The sequence below is a fragment of the Prionailurus bengalensis genome, chromosome B4 (genome assembly GCF_016509475.1).
Source record: "Prionailurus bengalensis isolate Pbe53 chromosome B4, Fcat_Pben_1.1_paternal_pri, whole genome shotgun sequence".
NCBI lineage: Eukaryota > Metazoa > Chordata > Mammalia > Carnivora > Felidae > Prionailurus > Prionailurus bengalensis.
In genome coordinates, this window is record NC_057358.1 from 80,556,007 (window position 1) to 80,583,865 (window position 27,859).

The following is a 27,859-nucleotide window of genomic DNA, read 5'->3' on the forward strand; positions in this document are numbered from 1 at the left end:
GGCGGCGCGGAGGGCTCGGACGGGGAGCCAGAGCTCGGCTGGACAGCCCGAGAGCAGGAGCCGCAGGAACTGCAGCTCCGCCAGCTTGGGCCGAGCCCGGAGATCCCGGCCTGGCTGGTCGGCGCCAGCCGCAGGTGGGAAGTGGTTGGGGCGGGCGGTGAGGGGCTCTCCCGGCTTGGGGCTGAGGCTGAGCCGCGGTGCCGTCTCCTCCCTCGGTTCCATAGATTGAGGCTGAGCATGGAGCTGTCCCCCCGCAGCCCTCCCGAGATGCTGGAGTCGGATTGCCCGTCACCCCTGGAGCTGAAGTCAGCCCCCAGCAAGAAGATGTGGATTAAGCTTCGCTCGCTGTGAGTCCCCGGCCGGGCGTAGGGGGAAGGGATCCTAGGGAGCCCGGAAGGGGGTGGGGGTGGGTGGGTAGCTGGAGCCGGGCTGGTGGATTCCCTCCGGCACACATGTTGGCAGGTGCGAGGAAATAAGCGGCCCTGACGCGCAGGGCCAGGCCACATGTGCAAAAGGCATGTGCGGAGCAAGTCGGCCGGTTGGAGAGGGTTTAGGAGTTGCAAAGCTAACGACGCGCCCGTGCCGGTGGACCCCCCGGGGGACACACGCAGCGCGGAGAGGCGGCACGGGATGCGCCGTGTGGCAGGGCTGCAGACGGGCAGCTTTCGGGAGGTGCCAGGCTGACTCACACGTATCCGTGTGCAGGGTCGTGCAGATGTGAGAACACATGTGTGTGCATGAGGGTCCGTGGGACACACAGATGTGTGTAGAGTGATGGCACACAGCTGCAGATCTAGTGCATGGGGATACTTGTGCCAACCTGTGGGTCATATGGGTCTCCGTTGGGATTGGTGATTTCAGCCTCCTGCATCTTTCAGGGGGTGGGGATGGGGGGGTGCCCCGTACCTGAGCCCCTCAGTTCTCTTGGGGCCTGGAAATCCACTGTGCACAGTAATGATGGGGGACCCAGCTGGGATCTGGAAGAGGGGGGTGGAGCCCCTACCTGGGAGCCCCCGGTGGTGGTGGTGGTGGTGGTGGTGGTGGTGAAGAAAAATTGACAGGGATAAGGTAACTGTCAAAACCTTTTTGTTGCTATATGATCTCCCAAGGATCTCCAAGCACATTTAGGCATCTTTTCTTGTTGTTGCAGGAGAAGGGCATGGGGGAGGATGGATAAACAGGGAAACAAGGGACTCAGGTGTCCCATACTCCGGTCCCAGGGGAGGGAAGCAACTTTTCTTTCTGTTCCTCAGAGGAGGAGAGGATTGGGTCAAAGACAGACCATGCACCATGTTTATCTCGCAGTCAGACGCCATCGGGTCTCCGCAGTCTGTTGATTCTTAATCAGAGAACAAGGGAAGGTGTCCTTCTCCCTGATATGACTCCCAATGGTCCCAGGAAAACGGCTGGAGATGTTTGGTGAGGAAATGCGGGAACCATAGCCCTGAAACCCAGTTCCTCCCCATTATCCTCAATAGTGAGCACTGAAGCTTTCCATTTACTGGGTTCTGGCAGCGGGAGAGACGGTGGTAGGAGATGGATGGATGCTAGTGATTGCTTTGTTTTTAAAATACTATATCTATGGTAATAAGATGACTCCTTGATATTGGGTGGGTCTGTCTGATTTATACTGTAGCTGCTCGGAGAGGGCTTAGGGAGAACTGAGGCACAGTGGGCAACAAGGCTTGGCATCCAAATGTGCTTCTCAGTTCCTCTCCTTTGCTGCCTCCAGCCAATGCAATTTGCTGGGCTCTATGAAGCGCAGCCTTGGAATGAGTTCTGGGATGAAGAAATGGAAAACCGGATTGAATTGATTTTTGTTGGGAGGAGCACTGGCTGATTTTTGACAGAAGACGGTGCTCTGTTAATGGTGACTAAGCCAGGGTTGGGGTGGGGGTGGGCAGGTAAGGAAGCGGTGGAAAGGCAAAGAAGGGACCTCATGGTTCATACATTAGAGAATTCAAGGTGTCCCAGGACGGCTTCCCCATAGTGCTTATAGCTCATCATATACTTTCCTTGCCTCCTTTCCAGGTAATGAATGAGACCTGCAAGAGAGCGGGTTTTACCTGTTCACTGTCTCCCACACCTTTCTAACCCAAAGTCTTTCCTGGAAGAAAATTGCTCTTTCTTCCTTGACTATGAGAAGTGCTCACTGGTGAGAGAAGAGGATCCCCAGAGGAGGCACTGAAGTCCAGGGAAAGAAGGGAATAGAAGCAGCTGCCCCTACAGACTGCATTAGCTGAGATGTCCTTATGGGAGATCATGGTGGACAGGGATCGCTAGTCTTATTGATTGAATTATTCTGGTCTTCACTCCTGTCAGCAGTCTGGTTCTTAAGAGTGCTAGCTGCATGTCATAACTTATCCAGAAAAGCCCCGTTTTCATATTATCAGTCACCAGGAATAGATTCTTGATCTCCCTTTCTCAGAGCAGAGAAAGATTTTGATACCAAGGTAGATCCCGAGTTGATGGCTTATTGGATTTGGCCCTGTTTGAATATTGGGGAGGCTTGAATGTGGAAAGAGGGGGATGGACATGATTATCCCATGAGTGGGTTCTGAATAGAAATGAAGACATATGTATAAAGGCCTTGATTCCTCTACACAACATATCCTATCCCCCCAGCCCCCCAACTGTCCTTTCAGTTTCTTTTTTAAAAAATTATTTAATGTTTATTTGTTTTTGAGAGAGAGAGAGAGAGAGAGAGAGAGAGAGAGCGCGCAGGGGAAGGGCAGAGAGAGAGGGAGACACAGAATCCAAAGCAGGCTCCAGGCTCTGAGCTGTCAGCATAGAGTCCAATGCCGGGCTCGAACTCGTGAACTGTGAGATCATGACCTGAGCTGAAGTCACTCCAAACCCTCAACCACCGACTGAGCCACCCAGGTGGCGCCCCATATCCTTTAAATTTCTAATATAGGACATCTAGAGGGAGTCCTCCATTCAGGGAGGCTGGGTCTGGTGTTTTTGCCTTGGGTTACAAAGCCCATACAAAGCGCATCAATGAATCTCACTGTGCAGGGCAGTTTCTTCTTGGGAAGGGCATCCAGGACTCCTGTTTCCCACAGTAGGACTCTGCTAAAGATTAACTTAAAATCTGGAAGCTATGAGCTGAAGTGTCTCTAGCTATGGGATTTCACCTCTACCTGGCAGGAAAATTTTCCTAACAGCGCAGACCCGTGAGGGGAGGCACAAGAGAGGCTGGGATAGACAGTCTGGAGATGATGGGTCGAGCAGGGTGAGTATCTCTAACCCTGAGTGAAGGATTTGACTGGACTGCCTACCCTTCTCTGAGACGAGAGGGCCTTGAGGAGTGTAGGGTAGGGTCAGTAGAAGGAGGTTTTCTGTGTATTTTGTGAATCAAGAAAATCTGTGAACAGAGATTGGTTGGCTTGCCATCCTTAGCTCATTCATTCATTCATTCATTCAACAACTATTAATTGAGTGCCTCCTGAGGGTCAGGTGACATGCTGGAGGCTGGGATATACTAGTGAACAAAGTAGACGGTCCCTGCTCCTATGGAGTTTGTAATCTGGAGTAAAGTGCAGTGGAGAGGGGATAAGGCACCCTGTTCCTCATTTTGCTACATCCATCCAAGTGGTAAAGCTCTACCACTCCAGTTTCTGCCTAAACTTTTCCTCTGAGGGGGCCTAGACACCAAGAAAAGCATAGAAATGAATTCTTTCTCTTTCTCCCAGGATAGTACAAGCATCACTTTCTTCTCTCTGTCCCAGTTTCTCCTGGAATTTTATAGACAGAACTTCCCTTTTCCTTTGGGATAGTATAAACAAAATCCCTTCCTCTTCTTTCTTCACATGGACTCAGGACTCCCCAGATCTAGGTGCTATGTCCTAAGCTGTGGTTCAAGGTCATTATGGCTGAGCTGGAACAAGGACCCAGCTGGGCATTAGTTTTGGTCTTCTTTGTTTCATCAGAGTCTAGTGTGGTACCTGAAACATAATAGGCACTCAATAAATGCCGTTAAATAAAAGGAATGAACAAATGAATTAATGAGTATATGTGTACATGTCATGGGGCTCAGTTCTGTCTCTGATTCTGTGGTGCGTGTGTTCCTGCGTGTGGGTGGAGGGGGGTGGGGTAGCAGGAAATAGGGATGGAGGAAAAGGAGATGGTGTTGTGTTTTGAGAAGGCGATGTTTGAAAGGCGTGGGGTTTGAGGACCTCAGGACGGAGCCTGGAACTGAAGGAGTTGCAGAGAGGATACAGAAACGTTATTTGGGTGTGTGGATGAGATGTATGAGGATAAAACTGTAATGCCTGACATGGGTACATATGTGTCTGGGTGAAGGTTGTGGGGGGGGGGGCAGCTTGTGGAGTCAGACCTCCATGAGGATGCCTCTTTGTTTTCATATTTATAAATGGCATTTGTGATAATAAATATGTCGGGAAGGCATGCGCTTCCCTGAATACCCGAAATTGTCCTATGTATGAATGAGATGATGATGATGATGATGATGATGATGAGTGTGTGTGTGTGTGTGTGTGTGTGTGTGTGTGTACGCATATGCGCGTGGGCATGTAGGTAATGGGATACTAAGTATGTGTGATCTTGTGTATGTGTCTGTGATACACTAACTTTTTTTTTTTTTTTTTTTTTTTTTTTTTTTTTTTTTTACAATACTGGGGAGATGAAAAGGGCAGTCGGAGGAAACTGAGGGACTGGACTGGGTGCCTCACTGAACGATTTATCCCCCCTTGTGTCCTCATTTTGTATGTGACCCACAGAGTGATCTTCAGTGGCTCTTACTGTTTTTGAAACCTGTGCAGCCGTTCTCCTTTTTCTGCATATGGCTGTGGGGCTGCTGTGAAGATTGCAAGATAAACTGTGGCTCCCTGGATCTCTGGAGAAAAAGCCCCATTTCTCCCAGGCCCTGGCAGGGATGAGTTTTAGTGCCTCCCTCCTCAGATCAGCCCAAGTCCCTCTTTTATTTCCAACCACGGCAAAGGGAATCTCTCCTTCCTGGGTTTTCTAGCCCCCTGTCTCACCAATACCTCCCGTCTTTCCATTTCCTTCATCAGCTGTGTCTTGAGTGAGGCATCTCGATGGTAGAAGGTGAAAAACTCTTGCAGTAAGGGAAAGGGAGGTGCAGGGAGGGAGGACATCAATTTAGACCAAAGGAAGAACTTCACAAACCTCTGGTCGGAGCGGGTGGCTGGAGAGAACGAGCATGGCCGAGTGGTGGTGGTGGAAGAACATAGGGAATGGTGGGAGACTTGAGTTGGAGTTCATGTGCCCATGCCGCCAGTTAGTGGCTGCATGACCTTGAAGTCACACGTAGTCCCTCTGATCTCAGTTCTTCATTTGATACCATCCACGTGAAGGTTTGTAGATGGCAAAGTCTGGAGTTCTTTCAGCATTGCAGAGCTTGCTGTGTGAAGAGGCAGGGGGAATGAATGGGGTGACCGTTGGCTTGGATGGGGGGGAAAGCTAAAGATTCAAGAAGCAGGAATATGAATTACTTAATGGGTTGAAGTCCCGGTGTCTGGGACATCATTTGGAAGAGTCTTGATGAATGGTTGTCTGGAGGGTTGAGACAGGTGTCTGAGCTTAGACAGTAGAAGATGGAGTGGGGTTGCAGGCTGGCTGTCTTACAAAGGATATGGGACACCGAAGTCAAAAGAAAAGAGAAGGACTTAACTCCCATCACCCCTTTTCCCAGTGGGTCAAGCTAGAAGTGGATGGGCCAGTTGTAGTTCTAAGACATGGTGGGTGTGGGGAGCCCAGGCACTGCCACTGGCGAGTTCTGGGAGCATTGGAGAAACTCTTCTCTGGCATTTATCCTAAATTTCTAGGTCTTGTTGGGAGTGATACGATCAGGTATGCCACATCCTGTACTAGAGAATCTCTAAAGTCTCTCAGAACCCAAATATCACTTTGTTTGCCCAGAGGCCCCAGGAGGCCAGTTGGAAAGACCGAGAGAGGAAATTCTACAGTGGAGATTGCATTTGCCAGGAGGAAGGGGAGGATGGTGAGGTGTGATGTACCGGTACTGGAAGGCCAGGTGAGAGACCCAGCAGGAGAGAAGCCTAGACTTCTCTAGACCCCTTTCTACCTGCCCGCTGTCCAGGGAGCCCCTGAAGTCAATGAAGTGACTAGCTGTTTCCTATCTTCCCCTCTTTTTTTTTTGGCCGCTCCCATCTGAGTGGGATGGAGGAGCAGGGGACCTTGAAACAGATCTTTCCCTCTCTTGTGAGTCTTTAAAGGAATCGTCGAGGATTTGTTTCCGGCTCCTCTGCTCCCTCTGCTTTCCTCCTCTTTTATTTTTCTTGCATCCTTTCCTCTGTCCCTTCCCTCCTTTGTTCCTGTTTTTCTCTGCTGGGGTGCGTTTTGCTCTTCTCTCTTGTCCCACTTCCTCTCTCCCTATTCCCTTTGACCTGGCTTCTCTGGCCCTCAATTCTCCTACCCCTTTCTCACCTTGGCCAGGGGCCAGGCCATCCCTGGGGCCTCCCCCTCCTCTTCCCCCTCCCTGCCCCCAGGAGTGGTGGTGATAGTGCAGGGTGAGTTTGCTGCAGGCGCCCTTTGGGACCACGTTAGGAGTCCAGCCTCAACGGCTGTATTCTGCACCTTCCGCACCGCCTTTCTTTTGCCTTCTCAGTGACCTCATCCTCCTAGCCTCCCTGGGGAGGAAGCCAAGTAATTGCCTTTGGATCTCAGGGGGCTGATTTTCTCAGGTACGGAAGTTGAGTAGCTATTTTCCAACCCTCTTCAGGACTGAGAAAAAGGGACAAAACCAGGGCAGCAGGTGGGGTGCAGGGGAGACACCCAAGAGATGGGAAGTTGTTAGATAATGAGACCCTCCACTAGAGAGGAAGACTTAATGGTCCCCGGGAACTGGGAGAGCATCCTGGGGCTATTTAGTGGGGGCGAAGGGAAAAAAACGTGAAGGGAAAAAAGCATTCATTGTTGTCCATTCAATGCCGAGAGGTCCCTAATGCAGGTGCTTTTGCCCCTTTGTCCTGAATATCCACCCCTCCGCCCCCCTTTATCCTGCAGTGGCTTCTCTCCCCTCAGCTCCTGCTGCATTTGTGTGAGTCTGAGAAGGAAACACCAGGTTAGGATTCGACTTCAGCATCTTAGACCTGGCAGGAGTCCACTGAGGGAGCCGTGATGAGGTTTTGGTGGAGAAGCAGGCTTGGTGGGAAAAGGGTAGGGTATATCCAGGGAGTGACCTGGGCGGGGGAAGGGGGCTGGGAGAAGAGCGAGAAAGGGGGTGCTTCAGGTGGTGCTGTTGGATACAGCCTGGGTCCTTGGTCAGCAGATTCCATAGCTGCAAAGAGAAGTCAGATTTGCAAATAATTACTGTGGCTGCAGTGGCGTGATTAGGCTGCCAGCTGCTGTTGGCACCATTTAGTTTTGGGAAGGGAGCTTAGCTTCCGGGGGGCTTAGTGATTTTTTTGGCAGGCAAGACCCGAGGGCTAGAGAAACGTCCCTTTCCTTCCTGTTCCTTGGCTTCCCTGCTCCCCTGTTTATCAGCTCTTCCACATCTAATGTGATTGGCTCTCTCCTCTAGGCCCACCTTGTTTGGAAACTTCTTGGGGCCTGAGCTGAATGAGCACACATCCCAACAGTGTCGCCAAGCTCCCTAAACGCGGACCATATCTACCAAACAGTAGCTTTAGAAATTCCAGTCTTGAAGAAATATTATAAATCAGATTGTACCAGACTCACCCTAAAGACTTCTGTGTCCTGGTTGTTCTCTTCCTTTCTGTTCCTTCTTGAAATGCCCAGAAGATTGACTGTTGTTTTGATTGCAGCAACATGGAATAAACAGAGATACACAGGAGAACTTCCTGGAAAGTTCATGGAGGTTAGAATGTGACGTTCCTGTGATAAAGAAGAAAACCATCTCCCTCCTTTTACATCAGGGTAGGGATGAGGTGGGGAAGCGGTGAGCTACTCAGAAAGGATGAACTTGAACCAGGGAATCGAGACCCAGGCATCTTGTTTCCTGAGTGCCTCCAACCCAGGCACTGAATCTGAGAATCATAAAATGTTCAGAGGAGGGAGCGCCTGGGTGGCTCAGTCTGTTAAGCGTGGACTTTGCCTCAGGTCATGATCTCATAGTTCGCAAGTGCTGACAGCTCAGAGCCTGGAGCCTGCTTCAGATTCTGTCTCTCTCTCTCTCTCTCTCTCTCTCTCTCTCTCTCTCTGCCCCTCCTCTGCTTGTGCTCTCTCTCTCTCTCTCAAAAATAAATAAACATTAAAAATTTTTAAAAAATGTTCAGCAGAGGAAAGTGATGCCTAGAGATGGTTGGTAAGGTTGGGGGGCAGGGCTGGGACTAGGCTCCAATCTCGCTAGTCCACAGTTTTGTGCCACGCTGGAGTATCACACCTGCAGTCAGTCCCTTTCCAAGCTTCCAGCTCACTTTCCCATCCCAGGCCGCCTTCAACATCTGCTAGGCCCCCTGGACACAGGGCATCTGCTGGAACATCTGCTGGGATGTGGTTTGGAGGGCTGGTGGGGTGGTCCACATGGAGGTGGTTAATGAGCAGAATTAAACAATGCAGGGAGGGAGGGACAAGTGAGGCAGAGAGAAAGAGAGAGAGATCTTAAGGATTGGGTCCTGGGAGCCTCCTCGCTCATTAGCTAGCCTTCCTTGGACTCTATTGCCCACCCCTCCCAGTTCCTCCTTCTCTGAAGGGCTGAAGCCTCAGGGAGAGGTGACTCATTTGTGGGCTGGGCTGGGCTGGGAGCTGGGATATCTGGGGTCTTATTGGTCTGGGCTGAGGCTCAAGCTGTTTGGTTACCCTCTTCCTCATCTGATCTGAGCTGTTCTGGGCTTTTGCTAGGAACACCTGTTAGAAATGGCTTCTGGTCAGGAGGCAGAGGAGGAGTACTTTCAGACACAACATGGGTTGGGGCCAGCCCCTTCACCTCTGCTTCAGTGTTTCCCCAGACCCTCTTCTTCAGCATCTTTCAAATCTCTCTTCTTTCCCTCCCTGCCCCCTTAGTCCCCACTGCTCCTCCTCCTCCTCCTCTCCCTGCACTCTCTTGGTTTCTGTTCTTCTCCCACTCCCTGCCGCCCTCCACCACCCTCCCTCCACCCAGCTCCTCCGTCCAGTGCCTAGAGATCTCTTACTACCGCTGCCATGTCAACCTGAGGCCCACCGCCTCCCAGGATGGCACCCCAGCTCTGCCACCAGGGGGGCTATTTTTATCCCTAGAGCCACCCCCGCCGCCACCGTGCCCAGCCAGCTGCCAGAACTGAGGCTGCTTGTATAGCAATGGGGGAAGCCAGGGGAGTGAGGGGAGCAGCAGTGCTTGGGGAAGGTAGAGATCTGGTTGTTCTTGGTTGCTGGAGCGCTCTGCATTTTTGCCACTTTCTGCTTCTGACTGCCTCCTGGCCCCTGTGGACTCAGGAACCAGGGAGAAGCCCTAAACATCTGGAGTGGTGGTGGCAGGGTGACTGGGGCTTTTCCACACCAGGGGGCCTGGGTACAAGGGTGAGCATAGGAGGCTTTGTTCATGGAGGACTCCCAGTGAACGTTTGCTGAACAAATAACTAACTAAATAAAGCTCTGGGCTAAGGAATAATCTGTGACCTTCGTGTATCACTTTATAGCTTGCAAGGTGCTCTCATGCAATCTCATTTGATCCTTGTGTGAATTCTGTGAAGCACATATTACTTCCCCATTTTACAGACAACGAAAGGACCTCAGTGTGTCCTGCCCAAGGTCATACATGGTGACAAAGTCTAGGCAAAAGTCTCCTGATTTTAATTCATGTCCTCTTTCCATTGGATGTAGGTGATTTCTTTGGCTCTTTCAATTTCTGAGATTTTGGAGCCTTGTCATCAGCCAGTTAATCCCTTCCCTGACCCTCCCCACCTCCACCCCTGCTCTCATCCACTCCCCCATCCCCACCCCCTCTCTTACACTCCTCTGACCAGAGGCAGGGTTTCCAGTTCTTGGTTTACCCCCTGTCCCAACTCCTATTCAGTGCAGGTGGGGAATGCTGGGAAAAGTCCTGGGAGGGAGGCGTTATGCTTGTGCTCCTTGCTATTTTTAAACTAAATTTAAGGACTAAAGGAAAGCCCATGCTGGACGCTGCTGGGGTCATCCTATCTATGCCCTGCCTTCCACACAGGGAAGTCTCGTTAGCTCAGACAGAAGTGTGGGGTGTCTGTAGATGCGTAGGTGAGTGGATATGTGTGAAATTGTCCTCCCCAGGAAGGGGTGGTGGTTGGCCAATATCCTTCCTTATTAGGAACAGTTAATAATAATACCAGGCTGGGATGAGCAGGTATGGGATACATGCTGGGATGATGCAGCATGTATGTATGTGGGGTGAGGTGGTCAGCAGTCACTTGTCCCACCAGCTTTGGTTTTACTGAACAAGAGAGCAGAGGGAAAGAAACCTGCACCTTTCTGTGGGAGGGTTGAGGTTCGTGTGTACTTGATGTGGCAGGGCCTGGAGTTGGGGGTGGGGGGTGGGGGAGCTGCCCTGGCTTGGTGTTTGTTGGTTTTCCAGGCTGTGTGCAGCTGGCTACCACCTTCCTCCACTCCTAGCCCATCCATGTCCCTCCAAGCAAGCATGTCCACAGGCCAGGCCAGTGACTTGTCCCTCATCCCCTGGGTGTCAAGTTCTGGGTCTCTGACTTTGGGTCTAGTCCTTTTTTTCTCTAAAAAACACTCACCAGTGTGTGTGTGTGTGTGTGTGTGTGTGTGTGTGTGTGTGTGTGTGTTGGGAGAGCAGAGAGAATGAGATGGGCCCAGAGAGGGTTTCCTTTCTTCCAAAATCTGCAGCAGCCCCGCTTCATGGCTACCGGGACATACGCCAGGAAACAACTTGTAGATATTTAACCTCCATTCCTCTGTTGGTGTTGAAGCCCACTTCCACTGGTCCCAGTGCTCAGTGAGGCTGAGAAACAGCAGGTTCCCAAACTTCATTTGTTTATAATCCTTCAAGGCTTTGGCACAGTGACAAGGTATTTTAATTTCTCTCCGCTTTTTGGGGATAGAGCTGGCGGGGGGAAGACTTCCCGTCATAAAATCCTAGCTCTTGGTCTGTTTCTTCTCTTTTCCCTTTCTCCTGTCATACTCATCCCCACTAGTCCCCTTTCCTCATCTCCACATTATCCCCAGCTCTAAACCCTGGATTAAGAAGGCAGTCGCGCGGGACTCTTCCCTGGATGCGTTTGTCTTCACCCGGGGCTCTCCTCCTTGGCCCCGCCCGGCCCCTCAGCTGACCAATCGCGGCCCCGGTGCGCTTGTATCGGTGACGTCACCTCACAGCCAATCGGGAGGCGGGCTGGGGCTGTACGCGCACGTCCACTTCGCGCCGCAGAGGCCGGCTTCTGCCCCCCAACCTGAGCGAGAGCAAAGCCTGGAGGCGGAAGGGGTGGGGGGTAGGGGGGTGCCTGGTCCCAGGCCCGTCCTAGGCCGTCCCATCAATTCTCTTATCCCTCTGGGCTGGACTGGCCTCTCCCCAGTTCATTCACAGTTATCCCCCAGTACGCGTTTTCTAGATGAGACCACGGTGGGGGGTGAGGGGGGGCTGGGAGTGGGAAAGTAACTTGCCCAACCTCTTTGTTTCTATGAGCGAGTCCTCCCGACTTTCATTCACTGCTTGGGCGGGGCCTTCCCTCCCCCTTGAGCGGGTCTCTGGGTGAGGATTCCCCTGATTCCTGGCTTCCGTAAGCCCCTCCCCTGTAGTTTCTGCTTCTCATGCTGTCTTGCTTCTGTCCTTTCAGGTGGGTTAAAGCTCATTTTGAAGAATGGCCCCGGAGGAAGACCCTGGGAGGGAGCTGAATCTGCTTTAGCCCCTCCAGGGGGCCCTTGCAGGGTCCCTTCCCCTCCCACGGGCGGACTTCCTCTCCACAACAGGTTCAGGGTGGGTCCCTGGCCCTGTACCCTTAAGCCTTTTGCTAACCCCTTCTCCCCAAAGAGGAGCCCCACCTCCTCAGAACAAGGGGCTGGACTGTGCTATTTCTGTCCTTTCTGGGATTCTTCTGAGAACAGATTCTTGTTTTCGGTCTGATTCAGATGTGAAACTTTTCCCGTGGCCTCTCACCCAGTTGCTGTGGGCTGCTTCTCTGTCTCATCACTCCCTTCTTCCTCCCGTCAGGCCCCTCCTGTTCCCCTCCCCAAAGTTCTCTCTGGTCAGTCGCTCAGTTCTGCCGAGACCTGGAGGAGGAAGTTGGGCCCAAGAGGGAGTCATTCCCCTCAGGGGCCCTGGGGCCCTGGGGGCGGCATTTTGATAACTCTGAAGTAGGACACTTTGATTCCCATGGCAAACCCTGTTCCTGTGCAAAGGAGCCACCTCCAGGTCCCCATCCTCAGGTAGGCACCAGGGCTGAGAAGGGGAGAGGGGGGGAGGAGGAGAAGGAGGACAGGTTGCTGTGGGTCCACCACTAGTACTTTGGTGGAGGGGGAGGGATCAAGACTTGATGGCCCCCATATGTGGGGTGTGTGTGTGTGTGTGTGTGTGTGTGTGGCCTTCTCCCCCTTTTACACCATCTATCTTACCCTTCGCCTTATTCTCCTTCCATTTCCATCTCCCTTTTCTTTGTTTCTTTGTTTCTTTCCTTCTTCCTTTCTTTTGCTTCCTATTAACGGTGGCAGGTGACTTAGCAGTGCCTCCCCCCTTTCTCTCCTCACCCCAGCATCCTTAGGACCTCACATTCCTCTGAAATCTCCTCATCTGGTCTTAAGAACCCCAGAGGGAAATAGGATTCTTCTCCCAACTCCTAGCCCTTTGACCTGAGGCAGTCCTGTCCTAAGCGCCCACTCACAGTGATTTTTTTTAGGAGTGTGGTTGCTGGAAGTAATACAGGGGGCTTTGGAAAGGGCCAGATCATCAGCCATGATGATCCAAAGAAATGAAGTGCTGGGGAAGCTGAGCTCTTCTGGGGTGTTGGGATTGTTACTGCCCTGAGCCTTCCCTTTCAGCTGCCTAGAGCTGGGAGAGACTGGGGCTTCCCAGGGGTCAGGGTCTGAGACTTTTCCTGGGGTGCAGGGGCTGAAGGGAAAGGAGAAAGAAGCGGGTGTGGTGAAACAGGGCTAGGGGTGGAGATGGAAGGATTGCTGGGGAAGCTTCCAGTTTTCCTTAGGCCGGGATGAGGACTGGACAGGGGTGAGCATCCTGTTGTGCAGGGAAAGGGACCCTTTCCTGGACTCTCTGAGGACCGAACCAGAGGGGGTGGAATGATACTGCCATAGGTGGAGAAGTGGGACTTCCTGCAGAATGCTGAGGTGAGGGCTGTGGGCAGGTCTGGGGAGATCCTAATTCCGCAACCCTGAAGGACTTTAGAACCAGAGAGGCCACTGCCAGGCTGGAAGGGTGGTGTGGGAGAGATAGAGGACTTCAGGAGGGTGACGTCCAGCACCTGGAGCCTTCTAGCTGCCCGAGTCCAGGTCCCCTTCTTGGACTCCCCATTTGTCAAATGTATTCTTTAATCTTTCTTTCCCTCCCTCCCCGTTCCTTCTGGTGTCTGGATCATGTCAGGTTCAGATTTCACCAGAAGCTATAAAAGAGCAAGATCTAGAGGGGGAGGCAGGAGGAACTTGGAGGGAAGGGTGTGTTAAAGCCAGCCACAACTTCATTCTTCTCTGCAGGCTCTCCATTAGAGTTTCAGAAGCCCTGCCTCAGAGATCTCCATCGTGAGCTCTGGCAGATAACTCTGCACCTGATTCCTCTGCCCCCTCTCCCTTTTGTTTATTGAACGAACATTCACTGAGCACGTACTGGGTGCTGCGCTGGGTATAGCAGCAGAATAAGCAAAGTCACTGTTCGCGTCGCTAAGGTGCTTACAGGCTGCTATGGGCCGACAGACACGAGCACTTCCTGGTGGCGCACTGAGGAGCCATGATGAAATGGGTTCCAGCCTCTCTCCACGCAAGTTACATGCTGGAGCTCCTTCTGCCCAACACCTTTGGTGTGTGGGGCACAGCTAGGCTCCAGTAGTGTGAGTCGTGGGCTTGCCCGCCTGAGATTGACAAGTTGTGTGACCTTGGGCCAGTCACTTAACCTCCCTCATCAGGTGATTGTGTGGCCCACGAGAGGTTTGTCACTATGAAGGAGAGATCATGGCCATGTTCACTGCCCCATTTCCCCTGTTAGGGGGCTTCCTAATCACCAGCCTCCATCCAAACTAGACTCACCCTTCTCCACCCGGACTTGGGATGGAGAAGGCAGGTGCTTGTTGGATTCAAAGGCAACGGTGGGTGAGCTGGTTGGGGTGGGGCCAGCGTGATGCTGGTCAGTTCATTCCGATTCACATCACGTTTATAGAAACCCATCATTGTGTGTTAGGCCCTTCGCACACATTATTTCATTTAGTCCTCTTGTTGACAGCCCTTCACAGGTGGTTTATCATTATCTTCACTGTTTTACAGATGAAGGAAAAGAGGCTCTAAAAGAAAGGTTCTCAAACTTCTGTGTGCAGGAGAACCATCCTGGGTGTTTGTTAAACATGTTTGCAGATCCTTGGACCATGACCTCAGAAATCCTGGGTCAGTAGGTGTGCAGGGGGACCTAGAATCTCAATTTTTCACAAGTAGCCCAGGTGATTCTGATGCCAGTGGTCTGCAGGCCACATTTTGATAGCTCCTGATTGAGAATTAGTCAGTGACTTGCCCAAGGGCTCAGAGCCAAGAGGTGATAGATTTGAATCCAGGATTCCTGCCTCCCAGAACTCAGCCTCAGGTTTCTGCCTCGGAAATAGGGGTAGCGATTTCCTCCCAACTCCCTCCCTCCCTCTAGGCCCATTGTGAAGATAATATGAGATAATGTGGGAGAAATCACTTTTTAAAATGTAGAGCTGGCGGCACTGCTAACGATTATGCGAATACATGCAAATGAACATGCGTGGGCTTGGCTGTTCACTTTGGGAGCCTGTGCTGGGATGTTTCAAGAGGTGGGTCGAGAAAGGAAGTGGAAGAACTTTGGTGAGTTTAGTTTTGGGTTTTAAAAACGGCTGACCAAAGTGGAAGATGAGGGCTGGGGCGGGAATCCGGGAGAGAGATGAGTCCAGAGGCTTTTCTTTCTTCTTGGGTTGTGTGTCCCCAGATTTGAGGGTCCCTGGCCACAGGGACTGACCAGGAAAGGGAAGCCCTGGCTTGTGCCTGGGCTCCAAAGGCCCAGAGGCGGAGCGAACCTCTTTGTTCTGCCGATCTCTGGGTTAGCAGTCTGGGAGAGGCTGGCTCAGTCCCCCTTCCCAGCTCATTGGCTGGAAAGCCTTTTATGTTGACTAGCCTCTATCCCACCTCCCTAATGAAGCCCTAGCTGGGGCAGCAGCTTTACTGAAGCTGGCTTCTTTCCTGCCATTTGCACATGCAGCAGGAAGGTCAGAAGTGGGGTTTGAAGATCATCCACTGAGGAAGCTGCCGCATCGTCCTCAACTGTTTTCTTCCTCCCTTTCCCCCTTTCCCTTCTGCTCCATTTGCATTCTGTCTTCATCAGGACTGCTGGCTCCTGAGGTGAGAGTTGGCCTGTGACTCTCCCTGTGGCTGGCTATTTCGGGCACCCCCTTTCCAAAGCTGCTGAGACCCCAGGATTCTGGAGCCGCTTCTGTTCAGGAGTACCATTGTTCTCCCTCCCCGGCATCCCTGGGAATTGATGCTAATTTCAGCCTCTGGTCCCTGACTCATTCTTTTCTCCTTCCTGACTCATAGGGTGACCTTGGGTTTCTGAAGCCCCTCTCAGTGGGGAAGTGTCATGGCCACCATTTCACCCCCGACCTTGGTTTTAGGCGAGGCAGGGCAGAGCTGGGGGAAAGAGTGAGAGGGGGATGTTTCTTTGCTTTCTTTAAAATCACCATCTAAAGTCAGAGTTTTGTTGGCTTTGTGGCTGCCTGGGCTGGACTCGCTGGACTTCTAAGAAGTCTCCCACTTAATCACTGACCCCCAGCACTCGCGGGTGCAAAAGATGAGGGATTGTACCTTCAGGCAAAGCATCCCGTGAGACCCATGACCTCACTCCCACCACTCTGGCTCTGGGGGAAGCTGCTGTGGGGCAGAGGTTGGGGATGGGCACAGTCACACATTGCCAATGCTTCTCTTTGGCACAGCATTGGGGAGGCAGGGGTTAATCCTGCTTTGTCCGGGTTGATGGATTCAGGAATCATAATCCATTAGCTCTGCCTGGATGGAGTGAGGCCAGGCGAAAGCATTCAGATTGGTCTTTGTTCTGTGTCTTCGCCATCCCTGACAGGGACGGAGGGGTTGTGGACATGTACCCCCCTCCCTGCCATGACCAAGGGACATAATGGAAGAATCTCGGGGGCTCTTTTGCTTGCTGTTGACCCCACAGCTCACTCTTCTGGGGGAAATTGGAAATCTCAGCTCTTGGTTATCCAGGCTACGAAACAGATCATCCCCAAAACATTGCCCCAGGGGCTTGTACCTGCCTAATGGTGCTGCGCCCGGGGCAATCTGAGCCAGAGTTTTCAGGAAACAGTGACTGAAGGGAGGTGTTGAGAGGTCAGAGATAGGTGGGGATGGTGGGGCCAGAAAAAAGCCCAGGATGAAACTTTGGGGGTAGATAAATTTAATATAGGCAGTGGCAATAGCCTGGGATGAGAGACACTAGCTATGATACTTACTGTTAGAAAGAGTAATGATCTGTGGAAGACTGAGGCCGGGTCTGTAACATGCACCCCATCAGAGGGTGTTGTGTTACCACGACAAGGTAGCAGCAACGTCTGACCGGGCTCTGCGTACCCACCCCCCACAGGCTGCGCTACATGGTGAAGCAGTTGGAGAATGGGGAAGTAAACATCGAGGAACTGAAGAAAAACCTGGAGTACACAGCTTCTCTCCTGGAGGCCGTCTATATAGACGAGACACGGTGAGAGAGCTGCACACACAGGAAGATCCCAGACAGGCACAGTGATCCAGGGTTGGGAGTAAGACAGAAAGCTGGTGACAGACACACGTGCCAGGGCCGGAGCAGGATGGGAGAGCAGAACTGTAGATAGAGATGTCATAGAGGTAAAGAAGCAGAGGAACAGATAGGGAGTAACAGAGGTAGAGACAGACACAGGTACCAAGGAGAGAAGACCTTCCCAGCTGGAAGGGACCTTGAAGCTCATGTGGTCCTAACCTTCTTGCCTGGCGGGTGGGGGAGGAATCCCTCTAGACCTGTGCTGCCCAGGATAGGAGCCACTGGTCACAGGTGGCTGTTGAGCTCAAGTATGAATTGAGCCGTGTGTGTATATGTAAAATGCACGCTGGTTTTCAAAGAGTGAGAAAAAGGATTGTAAAATATCTCAATATACTTGTTGACTTCACATCGAAATGCTAATATTTTGGGTGTATTCGGTTAAAGAAACCTTATCATTAAAATGAGTTTCACCTGGTTCTTTTTACTTTTTTATTTTATTTTATTTATTAATTTTTTTTTGATGTTTATTTATTTTTGAGAGAGAGAGAGAGGCAGACCTAGAGGGAGACACAGAAACCGAAGCAGGCTCCAGGCTCTGGGCTGCCTGCCAGCACAGAGCCCAACGTGGGGCTTGAACTGACGAACTGGGGGATCGTGACCTGAGCCAAAGTCCAGCACCTAACCGACTGAGCCACCCAGGCACCCCTCTTTTTACTTTTTTAATATGGCTACTAAGCAATTTCAAATTACTTATGTGTGGCTTGCATTTTATTTCTGTTGGACAGTGCTGCCGGTCTCCAGGCTCCCTGACAAGGCGGTACCCGGTCCATTTTCTGCTTGAGCACTTTGCAGAGTTGGGAGGCTCACTACCTCACATAGTGAGCTGTTTCATTATTGGAGGCATCGGATAGAAAGAGACAGACATTTGAAAAATGTAGTGAGAGAGCACTCCTGAGTGGCTCAGTCGGTTAAGCGGTAAGCCTCTGACTTCGGCTCAGGTCACGATCTCACGGTTCGGTTCGTGAGTTCGAGCCCCGCCCCGCGGCAGGCTCAGTGCTGACAGCTCGGAGCCTAGAGCCCGGTTCGGATTCCGCGTCTCCCTCTGCCTGCCCCTCCGCCGCCGCTTGCACTTTGCCTCTCTCCCTGTCTCAAAAATAAATAAACGTTAAAAAAAAATGTAGTGAGAGAAAGGCAAGGGAGGGTCAGAGAAGGGAGCGAGGAGAGTTGCTGAGCGGTGGGGTGTGGCTGGACCCAGCGTCTCTAGGTTGTGGAAGCACCCGCTGTCTTTGTTCTGTGACTACCCCTCCGGGGCCTCAGGCAAATCTTGGACACGGAGGACGAGTTGCAGGAGCTGCGGTCGGATGCTGTGCCTTCGGAGGTGCGGGACTGGCTGGCTTCCACCTTCACGCAGCAGGCCCGGGCCAAAGGCCGCCGCGCGGAGGAGAAGCCCAAGTTCCGCAGCATCGTGCACGCCGTGCAGGCCGGCATCTTTGTGGAACGGTGAGGCCCGCCCGTGCCCAGCCTCCCTCTGCCTCTAGATGTGACCCTGTCCCCCAGACACCCAGGGCTTCCGGGGCCCCTACCGGACCGCCAGCGTGGCCCCCCTGCGCCCAGCGTGCAGCCTCACAGCCTGCCCCACTCAGACCCCACTTCCCAAACCTTCTTACCTGCGCTTCTTTTCATCATTCGCCCTTAGGATGTTCCGGAGAACGTATACCTCTGTGGGCCCCACCTATTCCACTGTGGTCCTCAACTGTCTCAAGGTGACCCCCCCGGGTTTTTGGGAAAGAGGAAGAAGGGTGGGGGATGGAATGCTCATTGGGACTTTCTGACTCTTCATGGGGTGATTTTTGCTTTCCCTTTTAACTGCCATTCCCATGCTCCTCAAAACGACATGTTGCCCACTCCAGAGGCAAACTCCTACGTTTTTGTCCCCTCTGTACTGAGAGATGTGTTGAGAAGAAGGAGGCCCCGCTTTACCACGTCTTTGTCTTCCTGCTTCCCAAGCCTCTGTAAACATTGGGAAGTCCTCCTTGAAGTCTAATTGTAACCCTTGCGGAGGCTGGGAAGCTCCCCTGGGAGTCTCCCTGCCTAGTCTGTTGTTTCCACAGAACCTGGACCTCTGGTGCTTTGACGTCTTCTCCTTGAACCGGGCAGCAGATGACCACGCCCTGAGGACCATTGTTTTTGAGTTACTGACTCGGCATAACCTCATCAGCCGCTTTAAGGTTGGGTAGCATTGGACCCCTCTTCCTGGGCAGGGTTCTCGGCTCCCATCACTCCTATTCTAGAAGATTCCCAACAAGCAGGTCCCACAGGCTCCCTCACTCAGTCTCACCATCAGGGAAGTGTCCCTGTGCCCACCCGCGCAGCCTCTCTTTCACTTGCTCCATCCTGAGCTTCTGACTTCATTTATTGTTTTCGAGGAGAAGATTCTAGGTCTGCAACCTTCCAGCCTAGGGTTCTGCTCTCTCCCGCTTTGCTTCTTTCTCATAACTTGTCCTCTCCAGGCTGGCCCGAGGTTCAGCTCCCTGTGTCAGCCACCCTGCCTCCTGCCTGTGGACACCCTAGGCCTAGAGTCCAGATGCTGTCAGCCTGTGCCCTTGGGACTAGAGTCTCTCCATTTGTTTCCTGGCCACTCCTTCCCTTCCCCCTCAACTCTAGTCTCTGGCCAGGGAGTTTTATGGAGAGGATCAACTCTTGGCGAGGCTGGGTGGGGCTGTCTGAGGGGAGGGAGGGTGTGTGAACTCCGTTTGTTCTTCAGCTTGGCTGACCACAAAGAATACGGGATTAAAGTCCTCTCCTGATTCTGTGCCAGGGGAGAGTGTCTTTGGGGAATAGGGGCTGGAAAAAACCACTTCCATGTGGAAAAACCACACTTGGAGTTGGAGGGTAAAGGGGTTGAAGGGTCACATTGGGAATATTTGGCCAGTGCTTAGGTGGGGGTGGGCCTAGATGTTAGAGCAGAGGAAAACATGAATGTTCTGAGGGGGCCAGGCTGGGGACAAAGGGGTCTAGTTGGAGGGGCCTTTCTCGGAGGGCTTTGGAAGATCGTCCAACCGTCCTCTGCCTCTGCTTCACTGTTATGCGCCTTTGGTGCGTGTGAGCCTTTCCTTGACCCTTGACTCCTCGTTTTACAACAACTCTCAAGAAGGTTTCCAGAACTTTCCTGAGATGCTCAGTTGAGATTTTCCTCGGTGCCTTCCTGAGGCCGGTCCTTCTGCAGCCTCATTTTCTTCCTTCCAATCCTGCCTTCTCCAGGCCAGAGAACAGCAGGGTCTTCCTTTTCCTAAGCTTTTTCCCAGCTCCTGTTTCTCCAAACTGGCTCTCAGACATACTCCAGACACCAGGTTCTCCTAAACTTTGCTTCCTTGCCTGGAAGGACTGGTTTTGAGGGACCCCGAGAATAACTGCATCAGGTTGGGTTTGGCCCAGCCCCAGTCCACTGTGCGCCACGGCAATTAGAGAGAGAGGGGCACTTCCTGCTTTAGTGTTCACTCAGGGCAGAGATTCCAGTCGGAGCCGCCCTTGTCAGGCTCCACATTCCCTTCCTGGGCACCCAGCCCCTCCCCTGCATCCCTTCCCTTCCCTCCAGGGACACCATGGCAACGCAGAAGCAAGGGCAGTTGTCATGGAAACGGTCCTTTAAAATTCCCTGAATTTGGGGCACAGCCCTCCGGGGTGGGGGTGGGAGATGTTAGGGTCTGACTGATTAGTGGTGCATCTTCTACGTCTCCTCACTCTTGCTCACCTCTACAGAAGCCTGCCCCAGTCTTGAACCTCACTCTCCTCACAGCCTCAGCAGATCCAGGGAGACTGGTGCAGACACCAGCCCTGCCCTCTGGGAGCCTTGAGCCTTTGAAGGAGGCAGGCATGCTCCAAGGGCATATACAGAGACAACTCACAATAGCTGGACAGAGCTCTGGCTCCCTGTGCTTGAGAGTGTGTGTGTGTGTGTGTGTGTGGGTGTGGGTGTGGGTGTGGGTGTGTCTGGAAGGGTCATCTTATTTTTTCCCCTGAACCTTTCTCCTTGGTCTCAGATTGGGGATGAGATGGGGTGGTTGGAAGATAGGAGGGAAGTTTTCTTTTCTTAAAAATCCCCAGGGAAATAATAATAATTACAGCTACTCTTTAGAGAGCACTTACTAAGTGCCTTGTACTTATCTCATTAAATTCAAGGTAGGTGGTATTATCTTCATTCTGCAATGAAGTATCGGAGGCATGTGGCTTACCCAAGGTCACAGGGCCAGCAGGCGGTGGAGGTGGGGTGTGAGCCCAGGTTCACCTGACTGCCGAGCTTGTGCTTTCTCCCTGGGCCCCACTGCCTCCTGTAGACAGGCGGCATTGCTGATGTCAGTCCTCGGCTGCGGGCCATTCCTGCAGATCCTCGATTTTCTCCTTCCCACTGCAGATTCCCACTGTGTTTTTGATGACTTTCTTGGATGCTTTGGAGACAGGCTATGGGAAGTACAAGAACCCTTACCACAACCAGATCCATGCAGCAGATGTTACCCAGACAGTCCATTGCTTCTTGCTCCGCACAGGGATGGTGGTAGGTGCCCAGGAGATCATTCTTCCGTGGTTTAGAGTCTTCCGGCTGCAGAACTGGGAAGTCCAGGCTGTACTCCCATTTCCCTTTCTGTCTCTTTGGTTCCTTGCCTTTAGTATCTCAAAGTCTTCACAAAGTCAAATTGGACTTCACTCAATTCTAGAGAATTCCTGGGTGGACCATAACTTCATGGGCAATGCTGGGGATGTGTGCTGGGATGCAGCGGGAGTGTTGCATGGTGGGGTAAGGGAGGGCATTCCGCCATTCTGGGAGCTGAGAAACCTGCCATCTTAGCCTAAGAGCTGCCCTCGAAGAATGGAAGGGATGGGCTGAGTGGTATAGCCTGGTGTGGAGGTCTTTGGGCAGTGAAGGGCAGGGGTCAGACCCCTCTCATCCTGTCCCTTTCTCCCAGCACTGCCTGTCCGAGATCGAGGTCTTAGCCATCGTCTTTGCTGCAGCCATCCATGACTATGAGCACACAGGCACGACCAACAGCTTCCACATCCAGACCAAGTGAGGGGTGCAGATGTGGCAGGGGCAGGAGGGGCCAAGTGGGGGTGGGGGCGGTCACCGGAGTCACCACCTATAGGGAGCTGGGCCTGATGACCCTTGGCTTTGCAGGTCAGAATGTGCCATCTTGTACAATGATCGCTCCGTGCTGGAGAATCACCACATCAGCTCTGTCTTCCGAATGATGCAGGATGATGAGATGAACATTTTCATCAACCTCACCAAGGATGAGTTTGTGTGAGCCGAAGGCGGGAGTGGCCATCCCAGAGAGACCCCTCACCAACCCTGTCTTCCTCCTTCCTGGCCCTCCTGCCTCTGGGTGCTGTAGGGGCTGATCGCTTTTCTGCTTCTGTCCATCCAGAGAGCTACGGGCCCTGGTCATCGAGATGGTGTTGGCCACAGACATGTCCTGCCATTTCCAGCAAGTGAAGTGCATGAAGACGGCCTTGCAGCAGCTGGAGAGGTGACATCTGGTGGGGGTGTGACCGGGACTCGGCCAGAGTGGGGGCTGTGTGAAATGGGGACACGTATGTGGGCAATTGGGGTGCCAGGTCTTTACCTGGATGTAGGAACTCTCCTGGTCCCAGGTATCTGAGTCTATCTCTGTGGCCCTGTGTGTGTGTGTGTGTGTGTGTGCGTGTGTGTGTGTGTGTGTGTGACACGTGTGTGTCCACGGCCCTGGGTTTATGTACAGCCCAGGCTGTCGGTCTCCTGGAGAGCATTTTGGGCCAGGAGTCTGAAATGAACGTTACAGCCCCTGCAGGACAGCCTTTCCCTGGAACGTTGGCAAAATCAGGCAACCTTTCTGGACTCGCTTTCTTCTCTGTGCAGTGTGAGAGTGACAGGCTTCCCTGCAACGGCTTACAGCCAGTTCCTCTGCTAATAGGGCTATTGAGAGAATCATTCGAGGTTAAAGAAAAACAGCACAGAACAAATGCCGTGATTGCTGAATGTTGCTTAAAAGTGGGTGGGAGTCTATAAATGCGTTTAAGAGAACAGACTGTGTGTGTGTGTGTCCTGAAGGTGTGTCCCGTACGGCGTCTCTGCGTGGGACAGCGTGCAGTGTGGCATTGTCGGGGAATAATAATATAACAGTAATAATAATAATAATTGTTACTAATGTTATTATAGATAATAACTACTCAGCACTTACCACGTGCCAGACACTCTACTAAATGCCTGTATGTTGTGTGTCATTTAATTCTCAGAACTACCCTGTGGGGCGGACTCTGTTACTATTTCCAGGTAGCCTTGAGGAAAGTGAAATATGGAGATTTTTAAGTAACTTGCTCTGTGTCTCACAGCTAGGGAGTGGTAGGTGGAGTGGGGATTCGAACCCAGGGCCTCTGGTTCCAAGAGCTCGGGCTGCTTCCTATACGTATAGGAGCGTGTCCGCGTGCGCGTATGTACCTGTGTGTGTGCGTGCGCATGCGTGTCATCTCAGAGACCAGTTGAAGTTGCCCACAAGGATCCAAGGACATGCATGTGATGGGAAGTTAGGAATGGTCCAGGTTTCCTTATCCTAAAAGATTGGTCTCCCTTCGCTTGCCACCTGCCCTGACCAGGATTGACAAGTCCAAGGCCCTGTCTCTCCTGCTCCACGCTGCTGACATCAGCCACCCAACCAAGCAGTGGTCAGTCCACAGCCGCTGGACCAAGGCCCTCATGGAGGAATTCTTCCGCCAGGTAGCATGGCGTCTTCACCCACCCCTGCCCTTCTCTCCTCTTTGTTCTCCAGGTTCGCACTCCACCTCCAGATCTTCGTGCAGCTACCTGCAACTTCTGACTTGATCTCAAACCCCTGGGATCAGATGTCATTTTCCCAGAAGCTTGACTAGTTGCATTCCCCTTGCGTCTCATCCATTTCCAGGCCAGAGGCGCTGAAATTCCTCTTCTCCCACAACTCCCAAACTCCCCCAGCCTCACCCCGGATCTGGTAGTCTGAGGCACCCCCTCCAGCTTTCCCTGCCCTGTCTTCTCCCCAGGGTGACAAGGAGGCAGAGCTGGGCCTGCCCTTCTCTCCACTTTGCGATCGCACGTCCACTCTGGTGGCGCAGTCCCAGATTGGTGAGTGTCCTTTCCCATAGGGAGGAGAGTACCGGGAAGGGGAGAGGATGCCTTCTCGGCCTGGCCCAGGGTTGCTCCAAGTTGCCATCCCTCAAAACCAGTCTTCCTATCGAGTAAGCCTGTGCTAGAGCACGGGGTCCCGGGTGAAAGGCCTGGGGGTGCAAAGGCAGGGTCAGAAAGGCATTATTCCAAAGGCTGCCCCCATTGGGAACTCCTCAGCCCCGGGTTACCCCATTTTCCACGCAGCAGGGGGTGCCAGCCACACAGGCCCCCGTCCTCTGCCCAGCCCTCCAGGTGAGGCCTCTCCATCCTGCTCCCCCTTCCCTGCAGGCTTCATTGACTTCATCGTGGAGCCCACCTTCTCTGTGCTGACCGATGTGGCTGAGAAGAGCGTCCAACCCCTGGCGGATGACGACTCCAAGTCTAAAAACCAGCCCAGGTGAGGGATGCTGGGGTAGCCGGGTCTCCTGCTTCTGGGGGAGGCAAGAGGGACTCACAGAGAGCCCAGGGAGGAGGTACAGCCATGGTGAGGCCGGCGGAGAAGCAGGCTACTCAAAACTTGGGAGTCTTTGATGTGTGTCACACACAGGGTGAAAGGATGAGACCAGAAGGGTGTGACCCGCACCTGTGGTCCCCTCCACCAATTTTTGTTTCTTCCATTAGCTCTGTCTCTCTTGCCTCTCTGCTAATCTTGTTTTTTTTGTTTTTTTTTTAAGTTTTTTTTTTTTTTTCAACGTTTATTTATTTTTGGGACAGAGAGAGACAGAGCATGAACGGGGGAGGGGCAGAGAGAGAGGGAGACACAGAATCAGAAACTGGCTCCAGGCTCTGAGCCATCAGCCCAGAGCCTGACGCGGGGCTCGAACTCCCGGACCGTGAGATCGTGACCTGGCTGAAGTCGGACGCTTAACCGACTGCGCCATCCAGGCGCCCCGTCTGCTAATCTTGTTTTTATTTTCCTTCTAGTAGGAGGGAAGGTGTGGAGAGGGAGGGGTGAAATTGAGTGAAGAGGGCCAGGGACTTGGGGGTACCTAGCAGAGGGAAAGGGAGAGAAGGATAAGTCTCCTTAAGCCTCCTCCTGGTCTTCCTTCCCCTCCACTCTGAGGGCTGGTGAAGGCAGCTCTGGAGTGGGTCGGGTCTCACCTCTCGAGCTGGGGGGCCTGCTTTAGCTTCCAGTGGCGCCAGCCTTCTCTGGATGTGGAAGTGGGAGACCCCAACCCTGATGTGGTCAGCTTCCGCTCTACCTGGACCAAATACATTCAGGAGAACAAGCAGAAATGGAAGGAACGGGCAGCAAGTGGTGGGTACCGTTGGAAGCGGGGATGAGGCCTTGTGGGGAGGGTGGCTGATGGAGCAGTAGCAGGACCATTTTCCTTAAGCCCTGGAGCGTCCCTTTGTGTGACTCCCAGAATTGAGGATGGAGCTAATCAGACTAAAGTTAGATCCCAGGAAAGACTGTTGAGCTGACTGGCCTGGATCATTCTAGAACGGGGACAGGAGAGAAGATAGAACAGCCATATTCCACAACCCGAGGGACTCCATGCATATTGTGGTCTGCAAATGGTGCCCCGTTAGATTTGGGTAACTTGGTGGCCTTGGCTGGGAAATCTCTTCCTTTATGGGTGAATTGAGGGTTGTGAATGTTAGCACGGCTGGAGAGGCTCTCCCTAAGTTGGCATGGGTTGAGTATAGTTCATCTTGAAGGCAGAAGGATGCATGAGAATCCTTTACTTTTCTCTACATACTTCTTGGGTTCTGGGGAAAAATATTTCTTGGTCTGGTCCTGACTTCCTAAATGTCCCCTGCAGGTATCACCAACCAGATGTCCATTGACGAACTGTCCCCCTGTGAGGAAGACACCCTGCCCTCCCCTGCTGAAGATGAACACAACCAGAACGGGAATCTGGACTAGTCTGGGACTGGCCCGGGTGAGCCTGTGTGGTGGAGTGGGGAGGGTCTGGAGATTCTGTAGGGAGTAGGGAGAGCTGGGCGTCCGACAAGGCATCTTAGAAGGGTCATCTCTGGGGTTCAGTGGATGTGAAGTTCTCCCTCACTCTTCCCGGGGAGGAAAATGGAGGAAGTGGACACAGAACTGAGCCAGGGTGTGAGTTGGAAGCAAGGAATTTTTCCCACCCCCTCTGTCCACTCCCTGCAGGAAGGAAGGAGGAAGCTCCTCAGAACAGGGAGGGCCTGAGCAGCCAGCCTCTGTAGCACCTTTGAGAGGGTTCGGGAACAGGGCCCAGTCAGGGCGCAAGATTCTGTGAGGTCGAAAACCATTCCCAACACCACACCCTTGGCTGGGCACCCTGTGCAAGGTGGTTTGGGCACAACTGTATATGGGACTGAGTGGGGGGACCTGGAGGTGAGTCAGGCTGGAGATAAGGCAAAGAGCTGAGCACTGAGACCTCTCCCTCTTTCCCAGGTCCTCAGTGAGTCCAAAGTGTTCGATGTCATCAGCACCATCCATCGGGACCGGCTCCCCCATCTGCTCCAAGGGAGCACGGAGGTTGAGGAACAGACAACCCACCCGAAGGCCAAATGCCAGAGATTGTGGGGTTGGGGGAAGGGCCCCTCCCCACCCGACACCCATTGGGGCACACTTCAATTTCCCAGCAGCAAGACTGGGGAACTTTAGGGTCCCAATGGTCACTGTGCCCATCCCCCTGCCTCTGGACTTGCCCCACCCCCTCCGTGGCCAGATGGCAGGCTGGGGGAGGGGAGCTTGGGAGGCTTCCCAGGGCCCAGAGGGGAGGGTCAGAGATGCCAGCCCCCAGGCCCTCCCCCATCCTTTTTGCCTCCAAGTTTCTAAGCAATACATTTTGGGGGGTTCCCTCAGCCCCCCCCAGATCTTAGCTGGCGGGTCTGGGTCCCCCTTTTCCTCCCCTGGGAGGGGCTGGAATAGGATAGAAAGCTGGGGTTTTTCAGAGCCCTATGTGTGAAGAGGGGAGTGGGCTCCTTCAGGGCATTTACCTTTCTAGGGCCTGGGAATGGGGGGGGATATCCTCTTTACCCCAGACCTATACTGCTTCAGCGCCATCCTCAGCCCCCCCCCCATCCCAATCTTCCTTCCCTCCCATTCTGAAATGTTGCCTGGGGGAAAAGACGAGGCCTTCCCTCGGGTCCTCAAGAACTTGGGATTGGTCTAGGCCCTTGGGGCTTATCACTTACCTACCCTGGCTGTCCTGAGCCCTTTGCCTCCTTCCCCTCCCCTGGGGCCAGGAGGCTCCCATCCGACCAATGTCTGTAAAGTGCTTTGAGGTCTCCCCAGCAAAGCACCTTCAGGATGCATCTTAGGAGCACCGGCAGGAGAGACCAGCTGGGTTGGGGTCAAGGGTGCACGGGGAGGGTGACGTAGAATCCAGTAATCCTGCACTGCTAACAGAGAGGGTCCCTCCCCTCCCTCCCCCTTCCAGTACCTGCCCAGCTGCAGACACCAAGAGGCCCCTCCCCCGGGACAAGTGGAGGGTGGTGGGTCGAAGGCAGATGGGAGGGACTCAGGGCTGCTGCCGGGTGTCCCCTGAAGACAGCCCAGCCAGGCCCTGTGCCCCTTCCTCTCCTCAGGCTCCTTGAGCTGCCTTGTCCCAGGAAAGGTCCAAGTCCAGGTGACTGCCCTCCTCCTTTCTTGTAAATACCAACCATGCATTTGTACAGTGGGCCCTGTTCGTGTGAAGTCCATATCCATGGTCTCTCAGACCTGCCACCCTGACACTTGTCCCTCCTACCCCACCCCGAGTGGGGCAGAGACGCATGTGACTCACCCCTGCCCTGGGTCTCCCAGAACCCTGCTATAGCCAGAGATCAATAAAGAAGGGAGACCAGGCCTGGATGTGTTTGGTGTTCACTGGGTAGAAGTCCACTGGACATCTTCATGTACACGGACTCCTTAAGCT

At 53.1% G+C, this 27,859-nt stretch overlaps 1 protein-coding gene across 2 annotated transcripts; it reads left to right on the forward strand.

The window, feature by feature from the left end:
* PDE1B (phosphodiesterase 1B) lies at window positions 1-27,789 on the forward strand. 2 transcript variants are annotated; one of them, XM_043564211.1, is made up of 16 exons: window positions 1-134; window positions 225-347; window positions 16,694-16,807; window positions 18,161-18,343; window positions 18,540-18,606; window positions 18,955-19,071; window positions 21,255-21,395; window positions 21,805-21,905; window positions 22,014-22,139; window positions 22,264-22,365; window positions 23,468-23,588; window positions 23,888-23,969; window positions 24,300-24,408; window positions 25,139-25,269; window positions 25,778-25,897; window positions 26,392-27,789. In XM_043564211.1, the coding sequence occupies exons 2-15, from the start codon at window positions 238-240 to the stop codon at window positions 25,879-25,881; spliced, it is 1,608 nt and encodes a 535-aa protein (XP_043420146.1). In that variant the 5' UTR covers window positions 1-134; window positions 225-237; the 3' UTR covers window positions 25,882-25,897; window positions 26,392-27,789. The 2 variants fall into 2 exon arrangements, with proteins under 2 accessions (XP_043420146.1, XP_043420147.1); XM_043564212.1 differs by lacking the exons at window positions 1-134; window positions 225-347 and adding an exon at window positions 11,519-12,300.
* Window positions 27,790-27,859: the final 70 nt, after the last annotated feature.